The sequence below is a fragment of the Squalius cephalus genome (assembly GCF_949319135.1).
Source record: "Squalius cephalus genome assembly, chromosome: 4".
In the NCBI taxonomy this organism is placed as follows: Eukaryota; Metazoa; Chordata; class Actinopteri; order Cypriniformes; family Leuciscidae; genus Squalius; species Squalius cephalus.
In genome coordinates this window covers 52,108,182-52,130,702 of record NC_137125.1, presented here as the reverse complement: position 1 = coordinate 52,130,702, position 22,521 = coordinate 52,108,182, and the positions used below count along the sequence as shown (strand labels likewise).

The 22,521-nt window shown below is 36.5% G+C and overlaps 2 protein-coding genes across 2 annotated transcripts in view; one reads left to right on the top strand and one right to left on the bottom strand.

Moving 5' to 3' along the window:
* The window catches only part of krr1 (KRR1 small subunit processome component homolog), a 74,212-nt gene that overhangs the window by 19,915 nt on the left and 31,776 nt on the right, over positions 1-22,521 (top strand). The gene's annotated exons all lie outside the window — the stretch shown is intronic.
* Positions 356-21,774, bottom strand: LOC307157966 (cytidine monophosphate-N-acetylneuraminic acid hydroxylase). The gene is made up of 15 exons (XM_079870033.1): positions 21,706-21,774; positions 18,986-19,201; positions 18,132-18,223; positions 16,034-16,146; positions 12,780-12,970; positions 12,578-12,658; positions 11,225-11,291; positions 11,055-11,136; positions 10,354-10,491; positions 6,350-6,485; positions 4,678-4,821; positions 2,730-2,904; positions 2,525-2,641; positions 2,327-2,442; positions 356-1,378 (listed from the first exon to the last, which is right to left on the bottom strand). The coding sequence occupies exons 2-15, from the start codon at positions 19,189-19,191 to the stop codon at positions 1,258-1,260; spliced, it is 1,779 nt and encodes a 592-aa protein (XP_079726159.1). The 5' UTR covers positions 19,192-19,201; positions 21,706-21,774; the 3' UTR covers positions 356-1,257.

Genomic DNA, 22,521 nt, shown 5'->3' with positions numbered 1-22,521 from the left:
TAATGGAAATATAAAAAATATATAAAAATGACAAAATCAAATATAAAAATAAATACAATTTAAAATATTTATAACTAAATAGTTTATTAATAAATATTAATAAACTAAAATAGTAATACTAAAACATCATCACTGATGTCTATGTTGTTTATACTTAACATATTTATTTTATATTACAGTGGGGTTTAAAATTCTGACACTAAAAGTGGAAATCCTTTTTTTGTTCATTACAAATTATATTATCAGAATAAAAGTTTGAGTGAAAAGTTGAATATAAATATGAAACATTTCTTCCTTCTCTGGGTTTAAATAAGTTATTTAAATCACATATTTTCAAAGTGTTCTTAGACTTTTGGACTCTGTTGATATGTAATTGTTATTAAAATGTACACAGTCTCTTAAAGCATTTATTTTCTAAATGCTTTTTACAGTAATTCAAGTAGTTGATTATAAAGTGATCAGCATCTCATAATATCCCAGTGTTTAGTGACTCCTCCTGAATACATAATACATAATACATTAGTGATGGCAATAGTTAATTGTCAGTGTCTCCCAAATACCAGCAACACAAAACAAACAAACATTTCAAACCCATTTCATAAATAAACAATAACTACATGACAATAATATAGCAAACTTAACCGAAAAAGAGACATGAAGCAAATGTAGTGCAACTATGAAGAAAATCAGCTTCCAGGGGAAACAAACAATCATACGGTTTGGCACCATTATGCAAAATTATTTGTGCACAGAATCAAGTATTCCATATAAACATAATACACTTTAACATAACATAAGATGAACATAAGATAAGAAATTTCCAAACGTGTGTGTGAGCAGCATCAGTATCACACCCCTCACACTCCCAAAACCACATTAACAATGTTATGACCCAGAACATTTACACTGAGAACTTGTTCATTTAATGTCTAAATTATTATAATTAAATTTTTAGCTGTACAAAAAAGCCTGTTATCCTGCTTGATATTGCAAACTGCTATTTCTTACCATATTATTTTAATGTATTGTAATAATTGTAAACATACTGGATTGTAGTGCAAATAGTTTTTACCGTTTAGTGCACTTTTATTCTTCCTTAGTTATTTACCAATATGCGGATTATGAATCGGAAGTGTCACACACTCACAGAAAATAGCTTACTTCTGTGTTGCAAAATAAGGTGGATGTAATAGTGTGTATTCAGGTTTCAGGCACCTTACATTGTGAGGACATGCAGGTATTTGGTAAATGAACAAATTAAGATAGCACACAGGTGTTTCTGCTCTCATCTGGCGCGTCCGTTTCACTGGCAGTTTGAAGGAAATGATCCCAGTCTGGCCCTGATAGTGGCAGTTCCGTCTGGAAATGATTCCAGAACCTGCCGGTGAAAAACAAATGCTATTAATTGTCATGAATGCCACTACTTGTATTTCTCTGATCTGAAATGTTTTTGTCATCATGTTAGCAAAGTGGTCGTACGCGTTGTTATTGTGAACTTAAACTAAAATGGTAACACTTTAAAATAAGCTTTCATTTGTTAACATTATTAATGCCTTAACTAACATAAACTAACATAAATTAAACTAACAATAACAGCATTTAGTAACATTTGTTAAAGTTGGTTAAAATGATCATGTTCAACTAATGTTAACTGATACAACTTTTGATCTTGAAAATATAGTAGTAAATATTGAGATTAACATGAACTGATTGATAAATGCTATCGTTCATTCTTAGTTCATGTTAACTAATGTAGTTATCTCATGTTAATAAATAAAACAATCTAGTGTTAACACTAAAACGTAAAAATTGTTTTCATTAATTAAAATAAATCTGAAATAAAATATAAATGTCATAAATGAAAATTAGAGTTTAAATTGAAGTATTGAAAAAAAAAAAATACACTTTTTTTTTTTTTTTTTTGACGTTAAAATCTTCATACACTCTTTGAAGAAAAGGTTCTATATAGAACCTTCAAGGGTTCCGTCAGGCACATCATATATAGAACCTTTTAGGGGTTCCATCATGGGATCATTTTATGGATTTAGTTTTAGTTCATTCAGAAAAAAATTATATAAAAAAACCCCCCTGTTGAACATGAAATTATAATGCAATAATTTAAGACTTAGTTTGCCATTAAAATTGAGTCAAGAACACTAGAGTTCTATATAGAACCTCACTGAATCTTTTTCCTACGAGTGCTTTAGGGTAGCATGCAAATACCATGGTAAATGCATAAAATCCCAAACATGATAATTCCAATTGACACATCACTTATACGCTCTTATGTATTTTTCCTTTTCATTTTGTGATGATTGTATTTTACTTGTGGTGGTAAACATCAGGATCTCGACTCATTCTGTTATTGAAGCCGATGTACAGGTCGTCCCATAGCAGCCCGTTCAAAACCACGTGTCTCATCACGCCCACTCTGTTCTTGATCTAAACACACACGTTTCATGTATTAAAATCAGTGCATATCTCATCCAACACAGTCTGTGCTACAGGACTCGAGTCAGGTCACCTCCTCGTACGCGTGATCTCTCTCCGGGCGCGTGTCTGGGAAAGAAAGGTCCAGAAAGTCCACTAGATAGTCGTAACCTCCTTGCAGGGGCTTGAAATCATCATCCGTCTCTATGACCTGATGGGAAAACACTCAGTGTTGTGGCGTGTTTGTTTGTGTATGTGTGAGATCCACCTGCCGTTTAGCTATAAAAAATATTATTTACCCGAATGACCAGATTGTAGCCTTTAAATCCTGCCCAGTTATAATAGTACTGGATCCAGCTTTTGCATTTAAAGATTTCAGCTGTAATGGAAGCATTCAGTTCATCCACATACAAGTCAAAGTCCCAACTGTCCTTATAGATCTTTGTACCGCTGGGCGGTTCAGTGATGGCACTCCTATGGTTATGATATTAAAACCAGAAAAGAAAATGAAAAACAGGCAGACATAATCACAGAGACTCATGCTACATGCTAATTCACTCATTCATATGAATATGATCATAACAACATAATCAAAATTAAATACTAGCATGCTCAGAAACTATAAACAATAAACGTAAAAAGGTTAAAAAAACTTTGTCAGAGACTACAGTCAATATGTTTACAAATAAATAGTTTACAGATTACACTTCTACTGTTGAATATGCATTTACAAAATGCATAATTATTCAATCATGCTTGGTTATTATAGTTAACTAAAAATAAAAATAAACTAAAAAACTTTATACTTTAGCTAGTTGACAAAGCAACTGTTACAAAAAACCAAGCGGCAACCTCCCTGTCTCTCTCTTGAAACCAACGCGGAAGTGAATTAAATGGCAATTCATCGACTGGCCGCTTGAGGCTGGGTGCAGAAGTGAGTCAAATCTGCATCTCCCCCATGTTGAAATGCCCAACTTTCCAGCAGAAAAAAACATGTTCACAGTCTGGAGCAAAAAGTGGCTTTGGTCTATACAGCTAATTTTGCCCTTCATGACAACTGTGAGGGGGGTGAATTTTTTTATAACTCATCCGTTTAAATTATATTAAGCCTTAAATTTCTGCATAATTAAGGGTGTGTCCACTTTTGAGTGACAGGTGGATTCCCGCTGCTGTGGTCATTAGACATCATTAGCCGTTTGTCTGCTGTCTGTTAGCCGTCACGTTACCTCAGCTAATTGTTTGACTGTAAAAATAAATAAATTCGGGAGTGACGCGCTGCCAAGATGGCGACGGTCGGCCACGCCCACTTTAGGCTTCAAAAACGGTCTTCAGAAACCTACGGGTGACGTCACGGACATAACGTCCATATTTTTTTACAGTCCATGCAAAAAACTAATAAAAACCACCAAAGCACACAACAAAATGACTATAATAATGAAAAAAATGAAAAACTAAATTATTACTAAACTATTATACTATGATAATATATGATACGAAAATAACACTATCATATTCGTTAATGTTAATTTTAATACATTTCAGTGGTTGCTCTTATTAGAAAAAAACATAATTAAACATCTCAAGCATCAAATTACTAAAGAATTAAGAAAACATGAAGAACGAGAAGAGAGTAAAAAAGAAACAAGCATTATACATGCCTCAATGATTTATAAGGAATTTTTTGCAAAACCAGTTGAGAACCGCTGATAATGCACTGAAGCTACGTCAACATGTTCATATGCTAAATGTTAATGCTAATAAAGCCACAGGAACGTTACATGCTAATGCTAATAAAGCCACAAGAACTCTACACGCTAATGCAGCTATGGGAATGCTACATGCTAATGCTAATAAAGCTACAAGAACACTACATGCTAATGCTAATAAAGCCATGAGAATGCTGCATGATAATGAAAAGAACACTACATGCTAATGTTAATAAAGTCATAGGAACGTTACATGCTTATGCTAATAAAGACAATAAAGACTAATAAAGACATGGGAACGCTACAAGCTTTGGCTATTAAAGCCATGGGGACGTTACATGTTAATACTAATTAAGCCATGGGAATGCTACATGTAAATGCAAAGAACACTACATGCTAATGTTAAAAAAAGCCATGGGAATACTACATGGTAATAAAGTCATGGGAAGGCTACATGCTAATGCTAATTAAGCCATAGGAACGTTACATGCTAATAAAGGCATGGGAAAGTTACATGCTAATGCTAATAAAGCCATGATACCTTTTAGATGTGTCATTTAGCGCGAGGGCCAGATCCAGGACAGAACCGGGTAAAGGTGTCCAGGATAAGATGTTTGGACAGCTCTTTCTTACTGATTCGTTCAGGTCTGCTGGGCTGTTCTTGATATTCGTCTCCTTTATGTACCTGTTAATCATGTTCGAGTGTTACTTCATAATACACTTTGATGACTATTATATACACTACCGGAATAATTCATATATTTTTTATGTTTTTGAAATGAGTCTCTACACTCATCTAAAGGATTATTAGGAACACCATACTAATACTGTGTTTGACCCCCTTTCGCCTTCAGAACTGCCTTAATTCTACGTGGCATTGATTCAACAAGGTGCTGAAAGCATTCTTTAGAAATGTTGGCCCATATTGATAGGATTGCATCTTGCAGTTGATGGAGATTTGTGGGATGCACATCCAGGGCACGAGGCTCCCGTTCCACCACATCCCAAAGATGCTTTATTGGGTTGAGATCTGGTGACTGTGGGGGCCATTTTAGTACAGTGAACTCATTGTCATGTTCAAGAAACCAATTTGAAATGATTCGAGCTTTGTGACATGGTGCATTATCCTGCTGGAAGTAGCCATCAGAGGATGGGTACATGGTGGTCATAAAGGGATGGACATGGTCAGAAACAATGCTCAGGTAGGCCGTGGCATTTAAACGATGCCCAATTGGCACTAAGGGGCCTAAAGTGTGCCAAGAAAACATCCCCCACACCATTACACCACCACCACCAGCCTGCACAGTGGTAACAAGGCATGATGGATCCATGTTCTCATTCTGTTTACGCCAAATTCTGACTCTACCATCTGAATGTCTCAGCAGAAATCGAGACTCATCAGACCAGGCAAGATTTTTCCAGTCTTCAACTGTCCAATTTTGGTGAGCTTGTGCAAATTGTAGCTTCTTTTTCCTATTTGTAGTGGAGATGAGTGGTACACGGTGGGGTCTTCTGCTGTTGTAGCCCATCCGCCTCAAGGTTGTGCGTGTTGTGGCTTCACAAATGCTTTGCTGCATACCTCGGTTGTAACGAGTGGTTATTTCAGTCAAAGTTGCTCTTCTATCAGCTTGAATCAGTCGGCCCATTCTCCTCTGACCTCTAGCATCAACAAGGCATTTTCGCCCCCACAGGACTGCCGCATACTGGATGTTTTTCCCTTTTCACACCATTCTTTGTAAACCCTAGAAATGGTTGTGCGTGAAAATTCCAGTAACTGAGCAGATTGTGAAATACTCAGACCGGCCCGTCTGGCACCAACAACCATGCCACGCTCAAAATTGCTTAAATCACCTTTCTTTCCCATTCTGACATTCAGTTTGGAGTTCAGGAGATTGTCTTGACCAGGACCACACCCCTAAATGCATTGAAGCAACTGCCATGTGATTGGTTGATTAGATAATTACATTAATGAGAAATTGAACAGGTGTTCCTAATAATCCTTTAGGTGAGTGTATTATAAACATCTTCACTTTTAGTTTTGATCAATTTAATGCGTATTCAAGTATTATTGTCAGACATCACACAACATGCATAAAATAGCTTGTGAATGTTGTTTCGTGTTGACTAATGATGTTTTCATTAAAACTGAAATGCATTCTTGCATACAGTAGCTATCTAGAAGGTTTTGTGACGAGAGATGCGTTAATATCCACCTGTCAGAAGGATGAGCTTCAGTGAAGTATCCAGCGAACGGGCAGTAGATCTTGGGCTGCAGGGATTTCACCAACTGAGTCTTATAGTTAAGCAGTTTCTTCCTCTCATTCTTGATGAAATCCGCCTTCCAGCTTTCTGTCAAAGTCAGAAAATTAGAATTAGAATGCAGAGTTGCCTTAATGTACATTTTTAAAGACTTAAGATATAAAAAGATGGCGCATTCATTACTGTAAATGAGAGAAAGTGCAACGCACAATATGGTAATATTCTTCTAAATACTTCTAAATAAAAGAGCCAATCGCCAATTGGTAAAGTCTTGATTAAAAATGATCTTTTAATCTCAACAGACTCTGGAGACTCTGCAATCCTTATCCTTATGCTTTTATGCTTTTCGATACTGTCGACCACAGTGTTCTTATCTCTCGTCTCGAGCACAGCGTGGGGATTAAAGGCACTGCACTAGAATGGTTTCGATCATATTTTTCAGAGAGAGTGTTCAAAGTTGTTTTTGGTGACTATACTTCACCCGCAGCACCACTGACAAGTTCCTCAGGGCTCTATTTTGGGACAGATTCTCTTCTCCTTTTATTTGCTTCCCCTTGGATCCATCTTAAAGGGGGGGTGAAATGCTATTTCATGCATACTGAGTTTTTTACACTGGTAAAGAGTTGGATTCCCATGCTAAACATGGACAAAGTTTCAAAAACTAAGTTGTACGTTTGAAGGAGTATTTTTGTTCCAAAAATACTCCTTCCGGTTTGTCACAAGTTTCGGAAAGTTTTTTTCGAGTATTGCTCTGTCTTACGTAAGATAGGGCGGAATTTCCTTATATGGGTTCTAAGGGCACTTCTCCGGTAAGATCGCGGCCGCGCGCGCACTCTTAGACCAGAGCAAGAGAGTGAAAGCAGTTCGCCATCAAAGCGCCCTGCCCGGCTTTTGGGAAGTCAATGTCACCAAAGAAGTGTGTTTTTGGTTGCCAGGGCAAGACAACCCTGCACAGATTCCCAAAGAACCCAGCGTTAAGGAACCCGTGGATGGAGTTTGTTTTCCTGAGCATAAACGGAGTTGTGTTGTAAGACTGTTGTTCCCTGCATTTCGACGATGATTGTTTTATGAACAAAGCCCATATCGACGGATTTGCAGATCGTCTAATGCTTAAGGATCGAGCAGTCACAATGATAAAGTTTCGCGGTCGTGCGTTGGAACCGGACGGTGAGTAAAACTGTTTGTTGAACAAATGTCTCTGTGTGTTGTCACTAGCTTGGCGCGTTAGCACAGCTAAGCTTCGCCCACACGGCCCGCCCCCAGCCGCTCGTTTTTTTCCGGAAAGACTCGGTACAGCCAATCTTTCTGTTAAAAATTTAATAAAACAAAAGACTTTTTGGAGATATGAAGGATGCAATATTACTCTATAGGTACTCAAGATTAACAGGAGATTGAGTGAAAATGAGCATTTCACCCCCCCTTTAAAGAAGCATAACGTCAGTTACCATTTTATGCAGATGATTCACAGATTTAGCCTGGCAAGCCAGACCTACATCAAGATGTTAGGTCTGGCAACTCACCATTGGCACGGCTTAATCCGAGGGGCGGGATAAACGGTTGTCTCTCAAAATCCCTCTGCACGCAATAGGATAGCGCTCCAACCAATCAGAGCAACGAAGAAGGCTAGTTGGTATATTAAACTTTTGCCGTATCCAGTCGGCAAAACTCTGAACACATCTTCCTTTTTTAAGAATGACTTAAGTGCTGTTCTTTGCTCTTTTCTCAAAGAAAAGCTTAACTCCAAGTCCTCCAGAGTCGCGGCCAAAGCCGATTCGAAAGACCGCTGTTCGCCAGCAGCATCAGCCATTCTTTGTTTTCAAGTAGCAGGGAACCGTTGCAACTCTGTCGTCATTATGTTAAGCCCGCCCCGCGTACTCTATACATGATGTGATTGGCCTGACCTGAGTTTGTTTTTTCCAGCTCGAAAGTCAACGGAGAGTTGCTAGACCACACTGGCTGCAAAATAAATTTTGCTGCCCCTAGGGTGCGTCTAGATTTCTAGGCTATCACAGATTTACTTGCCTATAAAAAATAAGGGTGATAATTCCCTAAAAAGACTATGTGGTAGATTTTTCCTTAGACCTAACTACGTCCTATAATATTTATACTCTAGCGCGTCTACACATCGACGTTGGCTGGGTGCTAATACTTGTTCCCCTAACTAGCGACAAACAGACTTCAGCAAATGTCCTCTAAATGCTTTAATCACGGCTGGGGGATCTCAGAGCAGTTCTCCAGGGCATCTCCCAAGAAGAAGCAAGGCCGGAGGATCTCAGACAAATTCCATTGAGAATCCCACCAGCTAACACGAATACAACAGTTTTTATAGACTAGGCAGTATGGCAAAATTATATGAATTTGATTGGTTCTTCATATGCAAACCCTTCTGTTACTAGCCAAAGCAAACTTTGTTTTAATGATTACTTCATTGTTAATCACAAGGTTATAACCTAGTTTAATTTCCCATATTTGTTATTTTTACACACACACACAACCAAATCAAAGGGGTATGTAACACAACATTTAAAAACACAGGACAGAACGTTTTAGTCCATTGTGTTTCAGAGTGTTAGTTTTGTTAGGCCTAAAAAGGGAAGTAAGGTTAGATGTTAGAGTTAATATTAGTTTGATATACAGTTTACTATTTTATTAATTAAAAATCCACCACAACTATTAGATTGTTTTTATGACATCAAAGCCTGGATGGCTTTAAACTTTTTACATTTTAATGAAAGTAAAACCGAAGTCATGATATTTAGACCCAGCAGTTCTACTGGCGCCTCCCAGTTGGACCTGGGTCCCCTGACACCCTTTGTCAAGTCCATGGTAACTAAACTTGGTGTTAAGATGGATAGTGATTTTCAACTAGAGAAGCAGATAAATTACGTTGTAAAAGCTAGTTTCTTTCAACTCTGCCTGCTTACCAAACTGAAGCCATTTTTATCTTTCACTGATTTTGCGAGGGTTATACATGCTTGTATCACAACTCGCCTGGATTATTGTAATGCTTTATATGTAAGTATTAACCAGGCCTCCCTCTCCAGATTACAAATGGTTCAAAATGCTGCCGCGCGACTCCTGACCGGAACTCGATAAACGAGATCACATTACGCCTATTCTTGCCTCCCTTCATTGGCTACCGGTTTGCTTTAGAATACATTTTAAGATTCTGTTGTTTGTTTTTAAATCTCTTTATGGTCAAGCCCCAGCTTATACCTCTGAACTACTGAAGCCGCACGCTCCTCTGAGATCATTCAGGTCTGCTGACCTGCTACTCTTTTTTGTCCCTAGAACGTGGCTCAAAAATAGGGGAGATCGAGCATTTTCAGTCGTGGCCCCAAGGCTGTGGAATGATTTGCCTTTGCGTGTCAGCTTGGCCCCCAGCCTTCACATTTTTAAATCACGACTTAAAACTCATTTTTATTCATTGGCCTTTAAACCTGCTTGAGAGTTGTATTTCTGCATTTTTATTTTCTAGTTTGTCCCTTGTTTTAAATGTTAGGTTTTTTTGCTACTCATGTGTTTATAATCTGACCGAAATCATGTCAATGTCCAGCGCTTTGGTCAACCTTAGTTGTTTTAAATGTGCTTTACAAATAAAGTTGGATTGGATTGGATTGGAAAGTCATTGCATCACTGCAGCTGCCGTTAGAAAGCTCCAGTTGCTATAAAAACGGTCAGTGTTTTGAGAAGCGTGCTTATGATTGCACATGTGCATTGCACTCCACTTAATATATGCAGTTTTTTGTCATGATTTGAGCGTTTAGAAACAAAATGGCATGAGACAGATGTTGTCAGATTGAATTGTTGGTTTCAAATATAAAATGTATTTGTAATTTGGAAAAGTTAATGTTTCACCAAAGAGAGAGGAGCTGTATTTGCATGACTGAAATAGCGTTTCAAAGATGGCCGGCGAGTGAAATGACTCGCCTTAAAGGGACTTTGGTGTGTAACTCACCAGTGTACTTGCCGCCGTGGAAGGTCATGGGGAAACCGGAGGCGCCGCCAGCGAAGTCGCTCATCATCACGTCAACACCGTGAGGAAGACGTCCATTGTTTGGTCTGGTGCAGTCCACCGTATTCAGGATCATGTGACCTTGGAAGGTGTTTTTTTTTTTAGTTTATCCAACCTATTAGCAATGTTGTGCATTTCTGAGGGGCTTTAGCTGCTTTATTGAGGAGAAAAACTATCTGTTGAAGATAATCTTTTTGTTGGTGATTCATCATTTTTATTTACATAAAACAATTTCAACATTATCTTACTGTCTTATATTTACATATTTATGGAGGGTGACACTTTCACACCCTTGAACGGAAGAAAGTGTTGGTGGTTTATCTACACTTGAACTTTCCATAACGACAGTTATTGTGCATGTTGACTTCATGTGACCTGTGTGTGCTTTACATCACATGGTATAGATAAAGGGAGAAGAATGCAACAGAAACTCTTTCTATGACCTCGCTCTGTTCATCTCATCTTATTCTTATAGTTAATTTGTTACTTATTTTTCATACTTAAGATAATTAGTAACATATAAGCTCTTAGTCCTTCCTCAAACAGAGGAAGAAGTCACCTTTATTCATATAGTGCTTTATACAATAACAATTGTTTCAAAGCAGCGTTACAGGAAAAATCAGTCTGAATGAGCAGCAAAATACCTTTATACTCCACGATCAAGCAGGTGTCCATCTCAGGATGAACTCCGTCCATCAGAATCATAAATCTCAGGTGATCATCGACCTTTCAAATGATTCAAAAGCCGAGATCAGAAAAAGTAGAACACGTGAAAAAAGAGCAAAAGGGAAAAAAAGCCCACCGTATCACTCACATTCTGCCATACACCGAACGGCACCACGTTAATGTTTGTTAAATTCACTCCACTTTTCTCCAGATACCTGCAACAAAACACAAACAAGCTGTTTATCTGCAAGTCAGATGGTCTCTGGATCAGCAGGGTTTCCCAAACAGGAGCTGATTAAAAACTAAGGTCACACTTTAGTTTAGGGTCCAATTCTCACTATTAACTATGACTTTTGCCTCAATAAACGCCTAATTACTGCTTAGTAATAGTTCGGTAGTTGTTAACTTTAGGTATTGGGTGGATTAAGGGGTGTAGAATATGGTCATTCAGAATAAGGCATATAATATGTGCTTTATAAGTACTAATAAACAGCCAATATAATATGCATGCTAATAAGCAACTAGTTCATAGTGAGAATTGGCCCTAATCTAAAGTATTACCAAAATTAATAGTTAAATCATAAAAATGTCAAATTGAAACCCTCTGAACTGTCACACTTGAACATAGACGTTAAAAGCACTATTGGTTCTTAAAGGGATAGTGCTTTGTTTGTGCAAAAAAAAACTGTTTACCACTTTATTTACAAAATATGAATCTCCAACGCGGGTTCATGAGAGCACCACGATGTGTGCATGTTGTGTTGACGTGAGGGCGGACGTTGAACATAAACATATTGTAAATAAAGTGGTAAATGATGTTTTATATGCAAACAAAGCACTCGCGTCGCTTCATAAAATTTAGGTTAAACCACTGGAGTCACATGAATTACTTTATGTCTTTATTATCTTTCTGGGGCTTGAAACTGATAGTTGCGTAGCTGTCAATGGAGGGAGAGAAAGCTTTCAGATTTCATTAAAAAGATGAACGAAAGTCTTACGGGTTTGGAACAACATGAGGGTGGTAATTAATGACAGAATTTTCATTTTTGGGTGAACTACCCCATTAAATGTTTGTAATTCCTGAATGCTTTGGTCTCTTTCTAAAGTAGAATCTCAGCAGATTACTGCAGTGAAAGTACTTCAAAACATGCAAGTATAAAAGTTATAGAAGTAATATATTTTGTCTTATTCTTATAATTAGAGTTAAAATTATAATAATATAAAACATTTTTGTCACAGGTGAGTGGCTGCAATGAAGAAAATTGATGTTTGTCATTTTTATGCTTCAAAAGTATTAGCTGCAATTAAAATGACTCTTAAAAATAAGGATTCGAAAAGGGGTCTTTTGCCATAAAATAACCTTTTAGTGAAAAGTTCTTAAAATCACCATTTTCCACCATTAAAGAACTTTTTGTGGAATGGAAAGATTCCATTGACGATTGACCCATCCCCCCCCCAAAAAAGTTTAATTTTAAAAGTGTATGAAGTCGTTCAGTCTCACCAGAACACCGGCCGTGAAGTGTTTCCGACATAAATGGGAATATCTGGACGCTTTTTGGAAAGACGTCGCAAAGTTGGGTAGCTGATAGAAAAAAGATGCAGAGTTGGATTTTAAATGTTTGTTTTTTTGCATAATATAATATAATTTAATATAAGGAATGTCATATATGCAGTTGAAGTGCTGTGGTTGATCAGACTATAACCTCAGGTGATCTGAATGCATGTGGCTGATGTAAATGAGATCTGCCTGACTGAGTCTGTCCATGGCATCAGACGGAGGTTCATGAATGAGCCACCAGCCTCTCGCAAACGCTGGTCCAGTGAGCCACGGGTCAAACATCATCGTCTTGTTCCCCGCTTTAAGCTCCATACACGCGTGTGTGATGTACGTCAGCTGAAACAAACACACACAGAGAGTATTTATGGATTGACGTGTTTCATGTCAACAATGTAGTAAAACATGTTAGCATCATGCTAATTCATGTTAGCAATATATTAAAACATGTTACCAAAATGCTAAACACATGCTAACAACATGATAAAACTTGCTAACATTGTGATAAAACAGTTTGTCACGGCGAACTTCACTTCCAGTTTAAAACAGCTGTTTTCTATTGTAATTGCCTAAAATTGAATTTATTCCTGTGATCAAAGCTGAATTTTCTGCATCATTAGCCTACTCCAGTCTTCAGTGTCACATGATCCTTCAGAAATCATTCCAATATGATGATTTTCTGCTCAAGAAACATTTCTGATTATCATCAGTTGAAAACAGTTGTAGCCTACTCCTTCATATTTTTGTGGAAATCATGACACACGATTTTTTTTCAGGATTCATGATGAATAGAAGGTTAGAAAAAAAACAGTGTTTATAGAAATTTTTGTAACATTATAAATGTCTTTACTGACACTTTGTCAATTTAATGCGCCCTAGCTGAATAACAGTACATTAACTTCTTTCAAAACCCCAAAATTGTGAATGCTATCAGCATGAGTATCAGCTGCATATTACTCTACTTTTTTCCTTAGGCATTTTATTTACTTTTTTTTTTTTTTTTTTTTTTTTTATAAATGAGAATACTGCAGGTTGAAGCAGGGAAGGATGCAGGATCTAATTTGCAGCAGTGTTTTATTTAAACAAACTCAAAAACTGACAGAACAACCTATGATAGGCTACGCAACGGACGACAGACTAAAGGTGATGATACACAGGGCAACTTTTTGAGCAATGTTGCTGGGCAATCTTGCAGAGTGATTGTTGCTTGGGCACTTTCCCATTGAACATGGGCAATACATTTCTATCTGGATCATTTAGATCGGTCGTGGGCCCTGTGTCTCATCTGGTTGCCCGTTAACGGCAACATTGCCCAGCAACATTGCTCAAAAAGTTGCCCTGTATATCATCACCTTAACAACACAGGCACAGGCAACCAGGGAAGTTAACAAGACACCGCTGACAAGACCAACGAGATGAATCACGTGGGGAAAATAACGAGGAGATGAAAGTATTCAAACAATGAATGAACATAAACCAGACAGAAGCTAACCACAAACTTCACTTTGAAGGACCATCTTGACTGATCCTTTGGCAAATAAAAGCTACAGAATATATAGAAGTTTATTGAACTGGGTGTTTATTCTCATGGGTGTGGATGTGTGAGCAGGGACTTATAAATAGCCTAGGTTTATTTAACATGCAGAGCTGCTAACTTTCACGCATTCACTGTGAGACTCACGCGAGTTTTCACATGCTCTCACGTCAAATCCATTTTCTCACGCACAGAAAAATCGACAGACTAGACAGAGCAGGTTACTTATGATATAAAAAAAATCTCAGCTCTCAGATTCTGTCAATTTAATTATGAAATTCAAACAATAAATACCGTTTTGGCGCTTAATATGACGTGACAGATCCCTAGCGACACGTGAACCGATCATCTACTAGCTAATAGTAAATAAACACGAATGAACACTGTTGAAAGATACAGTACAACTTACCGAAATGTATATTCCTCATACATAATATCGATCAATCAGTGTTTTTCATCCGCGGAAAGGGGTCAATAAAACAGCTGGAGAACTATTGTGTCATAACATTTACCTCAGGAAAGCCATTTAATGACCATAATATAGGCACGTTGGCTAGAAAAGAAGAGCTATATAGAGAGTATTTTGCTAAATATGTGTACTATATTACATATGTATTATATTTTTACTTATATCATTAAATAAAGTTGTTATTATAATAAAAAAAAAACCGCATTATATTTAATTTGAGTTAGGGCTCTCTGTATGTTTGATTTTCTTTTTCTTGAGAAAAACTAAGGCCTATCTTGTGTACCTAATATTTATCCAAATGAGTCAATATTAAATAAAATCACAAGAATTTAATTGAATTGAAATCGTGAAATTTGTGTCAAGCAATAATAAAAAACAACAACATACACTCTAAAAACTGCTGGGTTGTGTTAACCCAATTTTGGGTCAAATATGGTCTCACCCAACGTTGGGTTAAAAAATGCAATTTAAAAATGGACAAATTGCATTTTGGACAAAATCAAAAATGGACAAAAATGCAATTTAAAAATGGACAAATTGCATTGGTTACATTAAAAATGTAAACCAACGGCTGGGTTTGTCCATTTTTAAATTGAATTTTTAACCCAACGTTGGGTGAGACCATATTTGACCCAAAATTGGGTTAACACAACCCAGCAGTTTTTAGAGTGTATAGCTTACCTGAAATTGTACAGTGTAAACATTGACATGTTGTCACTAAGCCTAATAAAATTCAGTTTAAGTACTAAAATATTTTGACAATCACAATACACTTATGACAATACCCCCCCCCCCCCCCCCTCCATAATTCTCACTCCAAGCTAAACTTAAAAGTTGGCAGCTATGAACATGCCGTTTGAATTAGCACAGAAATGTAATAATCAAAATATTGCATAGTTTTCACTGTATAAATTAAGTATAAATGTATTCTTATTGAAGCTAATGAAAAGTTATGCAGTCAAGAGCAGTAAGTTATTTTCTCTTTTTTTTTTATTCAGATAATGACATGAGCATCAGGTTTATTAGGCTGCTGTCTGTCACTTTAAGGCCAAACGCACGGATCCATTATACTGATTCAAATCCGAAATGTTTACTTTCATTTGAGACATAACCGGCTGTGTTTACATGAATACTCCACATGATGGACATTTTGACATAATTGCATGTGTATTTGACCATTCAAGCGAAATAAGAGTGAACAAGTACTGAACTCACGATGGCATAGTGAGAGACGCTGCTTTCTGTGTGCACAAGACTACGCTGTGTGTCAGTCAGCGCGTTAGCGTATTGAGTTCTTTTATTTTTTGCAACCATAAAATAACATTCCTAGACTGTTGCAGGGTTAGACTCCGGTAGACTGAATGTTCTGATCAGTGCGGTTCATTAATGAGTGATTTACCGTGATCTCTCCGGCCTGTAGCTCTTGTGCTTCTCTCGGCTCTGCGGTCCAGGGGTCTGGAGGATTCAACTCAACCAGCTCTAAACTACCGTCAGTGTCTGACAGCACTGCCTCTACACACACACACACACACACACACACACACACACACACACACACACACACACACAAACAAACAAACAAATGCAATAAGATAACAGTTCCCGTTAACAGGAAACTTTATCATAAATTTGACTAACGTTCTGGCAAGTTATGAACAAACATTCTTCCAGGAAGGCTAATTAACATTAAACAGAGAACCAATGTACTTAACATGCTATCACAAAAACCTTAATTACACATCGTTCATGGAAATGTTTATAGTTTGTCTATGTTGCTACTTGTTTCAGAACTATCAGAGAACATTCAAAAGAGTAATTTCCAAAATGTTTGCAAAATTATAAAATGGAATGTTTCTTTAACGTTCGCATAACCAAGAAAAAGAGAACTTTCAGAAATAATGTTTTTATTAGGCTACAACATTCGCTTCCGACAAATAGGCCTATACAAATAATATAGGCCTACATCTGTGTATATTTTATATGTGTGTGTATACAGTAAATATATATATATTAGGGATGTCCCGATCAGGGTTTTTTGCCCTCGAGTCCGAGTCATTTGATTTTGAGTATCTACCGATCCCGAGTCCCGATCCGATACTAATATAATACATAAAAAAAAGAATAAAGAAGAGCGAAAAACAGATCCAGGATGTTCCTTATTTTTTTATTTAATTCACCTTATTTTAACATTCAACAACTCTGTTAACAAACAGAGCACTTCTGTGAGGTAGCTTGAACAATCAAGTAATAAATAACATAAATTCTTCACTTTTGGACTTAGTGCAACAGTAAATATAAAAAAAGTCTAATATATAAACAAATAGCACCTCAACTTAAAATACCCAGCAGGCATGTAAACAAATAAAAAAATAAAAGTGCCACAGTGTTTGCAAAGCCAGTAATGTGCTTTTAGGTACTGCACTCGCCGGTTTCACACCGCAAGCGTCAGCGGCGCGTGAGCAGCGCGTATTTTTTTCGGCGTCCATGTTAATCAATGAGTGCATTCATTTCACACCGGGAGCAGGAGCAGCGCGTGAGCGTCCAGCAGGAGCGTCGCGTGAACAGCAGTGCAGCGGGGGTTTCGGCGCCGAGTCTATTTTGCTGCGCCGCTTACGCTGAATTAAAGTGACAATGCATTGATCATGGCCAAAATACACCGCAGTTTTATCCAAAAAGTGCATTGATGATATCTATTGTGTTTTAAACAGTCGATCAAATGACCAACAGCAATTTAAAATAAAACAAATGTCCAAAAACAAACTTGTTGCCAGAACAATAAAAACAAAGATGAACCAAAAGTTATATAAATGAAATTATTAATAAAATAAGCTTCTTGACAAGTCTTTTCTCTTAAATGTATTTGAAAACGAAATAAAGCAATGCCAACTTATCCATTATTGAGTAGCCTACTCTGTCTGTACACAACCCGCGGTTCAGCCGCGCGTGACAAACGCTGCCAGTGTGAAAGCAAAACGCGCGTGTCCTGCTCCTGCTCACCATACGCTCTGCTAACGCGTGCAGTGTGAAACCGGCGTAACTCTGTGCCACCGCATAACTATAGATGTGTTAAAAAATAATGTATCCGAGTCCTGATCGGGAGGTAACGTCCGATTCCGATCGAGTCTGAAACCACGTGATCGGGCCCGATTTCCGATCACGCGATCGGATCGGGACATCCCTAATATATATATATATATATATATATATATATATATATATATATATATATATATATATATATATATATATACCTATCAGTATTAAGTTTTTAAAAATTATTAGTGGGAATTAAAATTATAGCCTATCAAATGTTTATAAACTCTTAAAAATAAAGGTTCCAAAAGGGGGTTTTCAAAGCGATGTCATTAAAGAACCATTCAGTGAACAAAAGAACCTTTTCCTAAAAATCTAAAAGACCTTTTCCACTATAAAGAACCTTTTGTGGAATGGAAAGATTCCATTTCTCCAGTAGCAGTTTTAAATAACAATGATTTTACCGAGTTCATCTTGCATGAAGCTGTCTGGAGGGTTGACGTACTCCATGGTGGCCACGTTAAGTTTCCAGTAGTGTTTAGTGCAGCGCACTGTCCTGTTACACAAATACACAAGCACAGTCTAATGATTCCTTTTATATACTTCTACAGTATTGAATTGTAAATCTTCCTGCACTATGTTTGTGTCAGTGTTGGTTGCAGAAGAGATGAAACAGGATCTAAGTGCTGCAGTCTTTATTTAGAAATCAACTCAAATCTTCACAAAAAAAAAAAGAATCACAGGAACAGAACAACCAACTTAACATGACGTAGAGCTGACAATGAACTGAAAGAAACAGGGTTTATATAGACAGAAAACAAGAGAGGGCTAATTACACACCTGAACAGAACTGAACACAACAGAAACAGGGAGAGAACGGAGGCGAACTGAACTAAGATTATCAAAGAAATTCAGACGTGAACAGAAAAACAGGTAAAAAATGAACTCTCATGAATGCACAAACTCAACACGTGACAGTTTGTCTGCTAAATAATAACAATAATGCATTTATTTGATCAAAAAAATAACAGTAAAATTGTGAATTATTATTACAATTTAAAGAATTGTTTTCTATTTTAGTATATTTTCAAATGTAATTTATTCCTGTGATTTTCAGCATCATTACTGCAGTCTTCAGTGTCACATGTTCCTTTCATAAACAATTATTGCACAATTAAACAATTATTTCACACCAGTTATTGCACAACAATTGTTTGTCACAGAAATGGCTTTTTTCCCAGCAAATTCCTTCTTATGTGTTCTTCTTCTCCTCATTATCTCTTATTATTTGTGTTTAAATGAGTTTAGGTTCACTCACCTGCCGTCCATGTCCTCCATGTCTTTAATGAAGAGTCCACCCTGGTGTTTGCACTGGTTTCTGCACGCTCGTAGCTTGTCTTTGACTTTGTAAATGATGTAACATTTGCCATCCTCTGGGTTTTTCTTGAAGTTAATTCCCTCTTTCAGTGCCTGGACGTCCTCAGCCTGCAGTCGCAGGACCGTCTTTGAGACCTGAGATGTCATTGTGCTCCAGCTAGAGATGAGCGGTTCATCAGTTCATTGGCAGATCTTTTACAATAAGCTCTTAAGAAGTATTACAAGTTCAGATTCAGTTTCAAGCTCAGCAGAAGATTGTTGATCATAATGTATTGTTTGTTGACACAATTTCCACCTATTTAAACTCAAAAACTTATGTTGAGTTGCTGCCATAAATTAAGTGAACTAGACTTTCTTGTTCTGTTCTGAATAGGCCTGTTAAATTTAAAGTATTTGTTGTGAAGTGAGGGGAACTAAATGTTTATCTTTTATGTTTATCATTTCGCTTTATTTACCGGTATTTTACATTAGCCTATTTCTGAAAGTAATATTGAGACTTAGGCCTATATGTGACATATATCTTCTTCTTCTTTCCCTCTCAAAACCACAATTTTATATAGCGTATTTATCATGCTGCAAACGTTTTAAAGTATCCTAAGCCGTGTCTGTTTTGTCATTGCTCATTTTATGTAGTGGTATCCCCTCCATGGGATTAAAATGTGTGTGTGTGTGTTTGTGTGTGTGTGTGTGTGCGTGCGCGCGTGCACAGATGAAAGCTACTTGCTGGTTGATTTTGACTTGACTTGCTTGCATATTTATAATTTGTTGGCAGTTAATGACTGGTTTCTAGGTGTTGTCTTACATCATTTTTTGTATCATTTCCAGTTCGCAAATCGGTGTTGTCCTTGGGGGAAACGAATTAGTAGGCTAAAAAGTCCCCGGGTGAGATTCCAGGGTGGATGAATTCCTATCATTTCAATCTTTAAGCAGATGTGGGTATAACGAACTACACGAGTCATTTTTGGTAACATTTGTATTTTTAAGAGTAGATTTCATTTAAATCAAATGTAAACCATTTAAATGTGGGTAGGGTACTTTTATTTTAACTCGAGTAGCCTACATTTTTAATGAAAAAATAAATAAAATATTTGAATGCATACGTTAAGAAATGTGTAGTTAATTCCAAGCGCGCGCTGTACTGTCTCTTTTGGAGCGATGCCCCATTCACAAATGAATCACTCTTTAGAGTCGTTTCCGTTCAAGACAATTTTGCAAAACTGTAAATTGGTTCGCGAATCAGTTTGAATGATTTGTTCAGTTCCCTGCACGCACTGAATCGTCTTGAGCGGGAATTAAAGAACATCATGAGCGTTGGATGAAGTGGAAGACATACAGTCAATTGAAAGCAAATCTGCAGCGTATTTGCAGCTCATCTCTTCATCAGTTGAACATCTGCGTATGCATGTCAGCATCATTCATGTGAACGATTCCACAGGTAGGTACAACATGCGATTTCATTTCATACAGGCAATACATTTTACAAACAGATCATTACGCAAAGTACACGATATATCACTACTAAATGTATGACATTATACCAGTTTTTGGACATATAGCTTAATTTATACATTAAATAAGACAACCAGCAGTTTAAATGCGCCTGTAGAAATATACATTTGATTACATTTTGGAGAGCACATCGTTAGCCTCATACCATAATTGCCTAAGTCATTTTTTTTTTTTTAAATATGACTTGGGCAATTATGCTATGAGGCTGACGATATGTGATCATCAGCGGTCATGAGCGCGAGGCGAGCACTGTGAACTTTCTCACTTTCTCCTTCGGGTGTCAGACAGTGCATCCGTTTACATGCCTGAACGCGAAACTCCGCAGGTTCTGTTATTTTGACAATGATTAATATTGTCTAATAGAGATGATAACTTTTACTTGAGTAAATATTTCATCAAGTAGCCTACTTTTACTCTAGTACAGTTTTTGGATACTCAACCCACCTCCGTCTCGGTATAGGTAAGCTACTCTGCCACATTAGAAAATAATAATTATTATAATGTAGTAATTATAATGTATTAAAATTAGAATACAACCCCATTTGAGCAAAATAATTTGCATACTATTCCAAAACAGACATCTGAACATTGGATAAAGCTAGGTTAAAAAAAAAAAAAAAAAAAAGGTTAAAAAGACAGTTAAATATTTTTACAGAGGCAATTTTAAATATCTATTTTTTATCATTCCATAAATAAGAAAATACTGTCAACAGCCAGAAAAAAATAATATTTACACCATATTTTAAGGAATAAATTTAAATATATGTATGGCAAATAATATATATACAAATCCCTTTTTAAAACCCTTCCGAATACGGAATACAACTGTAAGTTTGGTGAATGTAAAGCTGCTAAAGTGGAGATTTCTGACTTTTAAAGGTATTGAAATTGAAATCTACAGATGCAAATACATAAAGTGTGATCAAATAAACACTTAAAAGTGTATTTTAGGTGATTTCTTTCCACTAGTCTGAAAGAAGAAAGGTTGGATGCAAAATATCAAAATTGACCAGTGCATGAATAAAACAATGATTTTGCTGGTTATTTCTTGCCTAAAGTTTTGAAATACTCTTCAAATTATAACAAATGAAAGATTTTTATAATTTCACAGTTTTCTTTTTATATACAGTGTTATATATGGTGGAACATTACCTTTGTAGTGTCTTGAATTCTGCTGTAAATGTGAGTGAGTGGCTTCTATCAGTTTAGAGAGACTTTGTGATGCAGCCCATGAACGTTCGAGGTCTTTATCAGACCGTTTCAGGAACAGGGCGCAACCATCACGTCACATTTGAGACTTTTTTAAATTTGAGTATATGCAACAAAAAAACAAAAACAAAAACAAAAACCTGTCAAACCTGAACATTAAAAAGACTGTAAAGTAGGGCTGTGAAAAGATTAATCGCGATCAATCGCATCCAAAATAAAAGTTTGTGTTTACATATGTGTTTGTACTTGGTATAATTATTTTGTATATACAAATACACATGCATGTATAGCCTATATTTAAGAAATATTTGCATACATATACTGTATATATTTATATATAATTTATATTATAAGTATAATTTTTTATATATATAAATAACACAGTTTTTCTTAAATATATACATGCATGTGTGTGTATTTATATATACAAATTTAATTATACACAGTACACACACATATATTATTTAACCCTCTGATGGTCCTCGGTCATTTCTGACCGAATAATTTTCTGTTTTGAATTTTTTAAAATCACAGTTTTTCTTTGGAAGGTTATAATACTTGGTGACTTTTATGGCATTAGGTATGTGAATAAAAAAAAAAAATTGAGGTCATGATCCGAGCATGCTAATTGGTCGTAAAAAAAATAGTCACACTCGTGGTCTTCGGTCAAAAATGACCGACCCATAGGAAATTAATGGGAAATTTACAAAAACACAAAAATTCTCTGAATGCTTGTCTGTACAATCTACAAATCGGCCA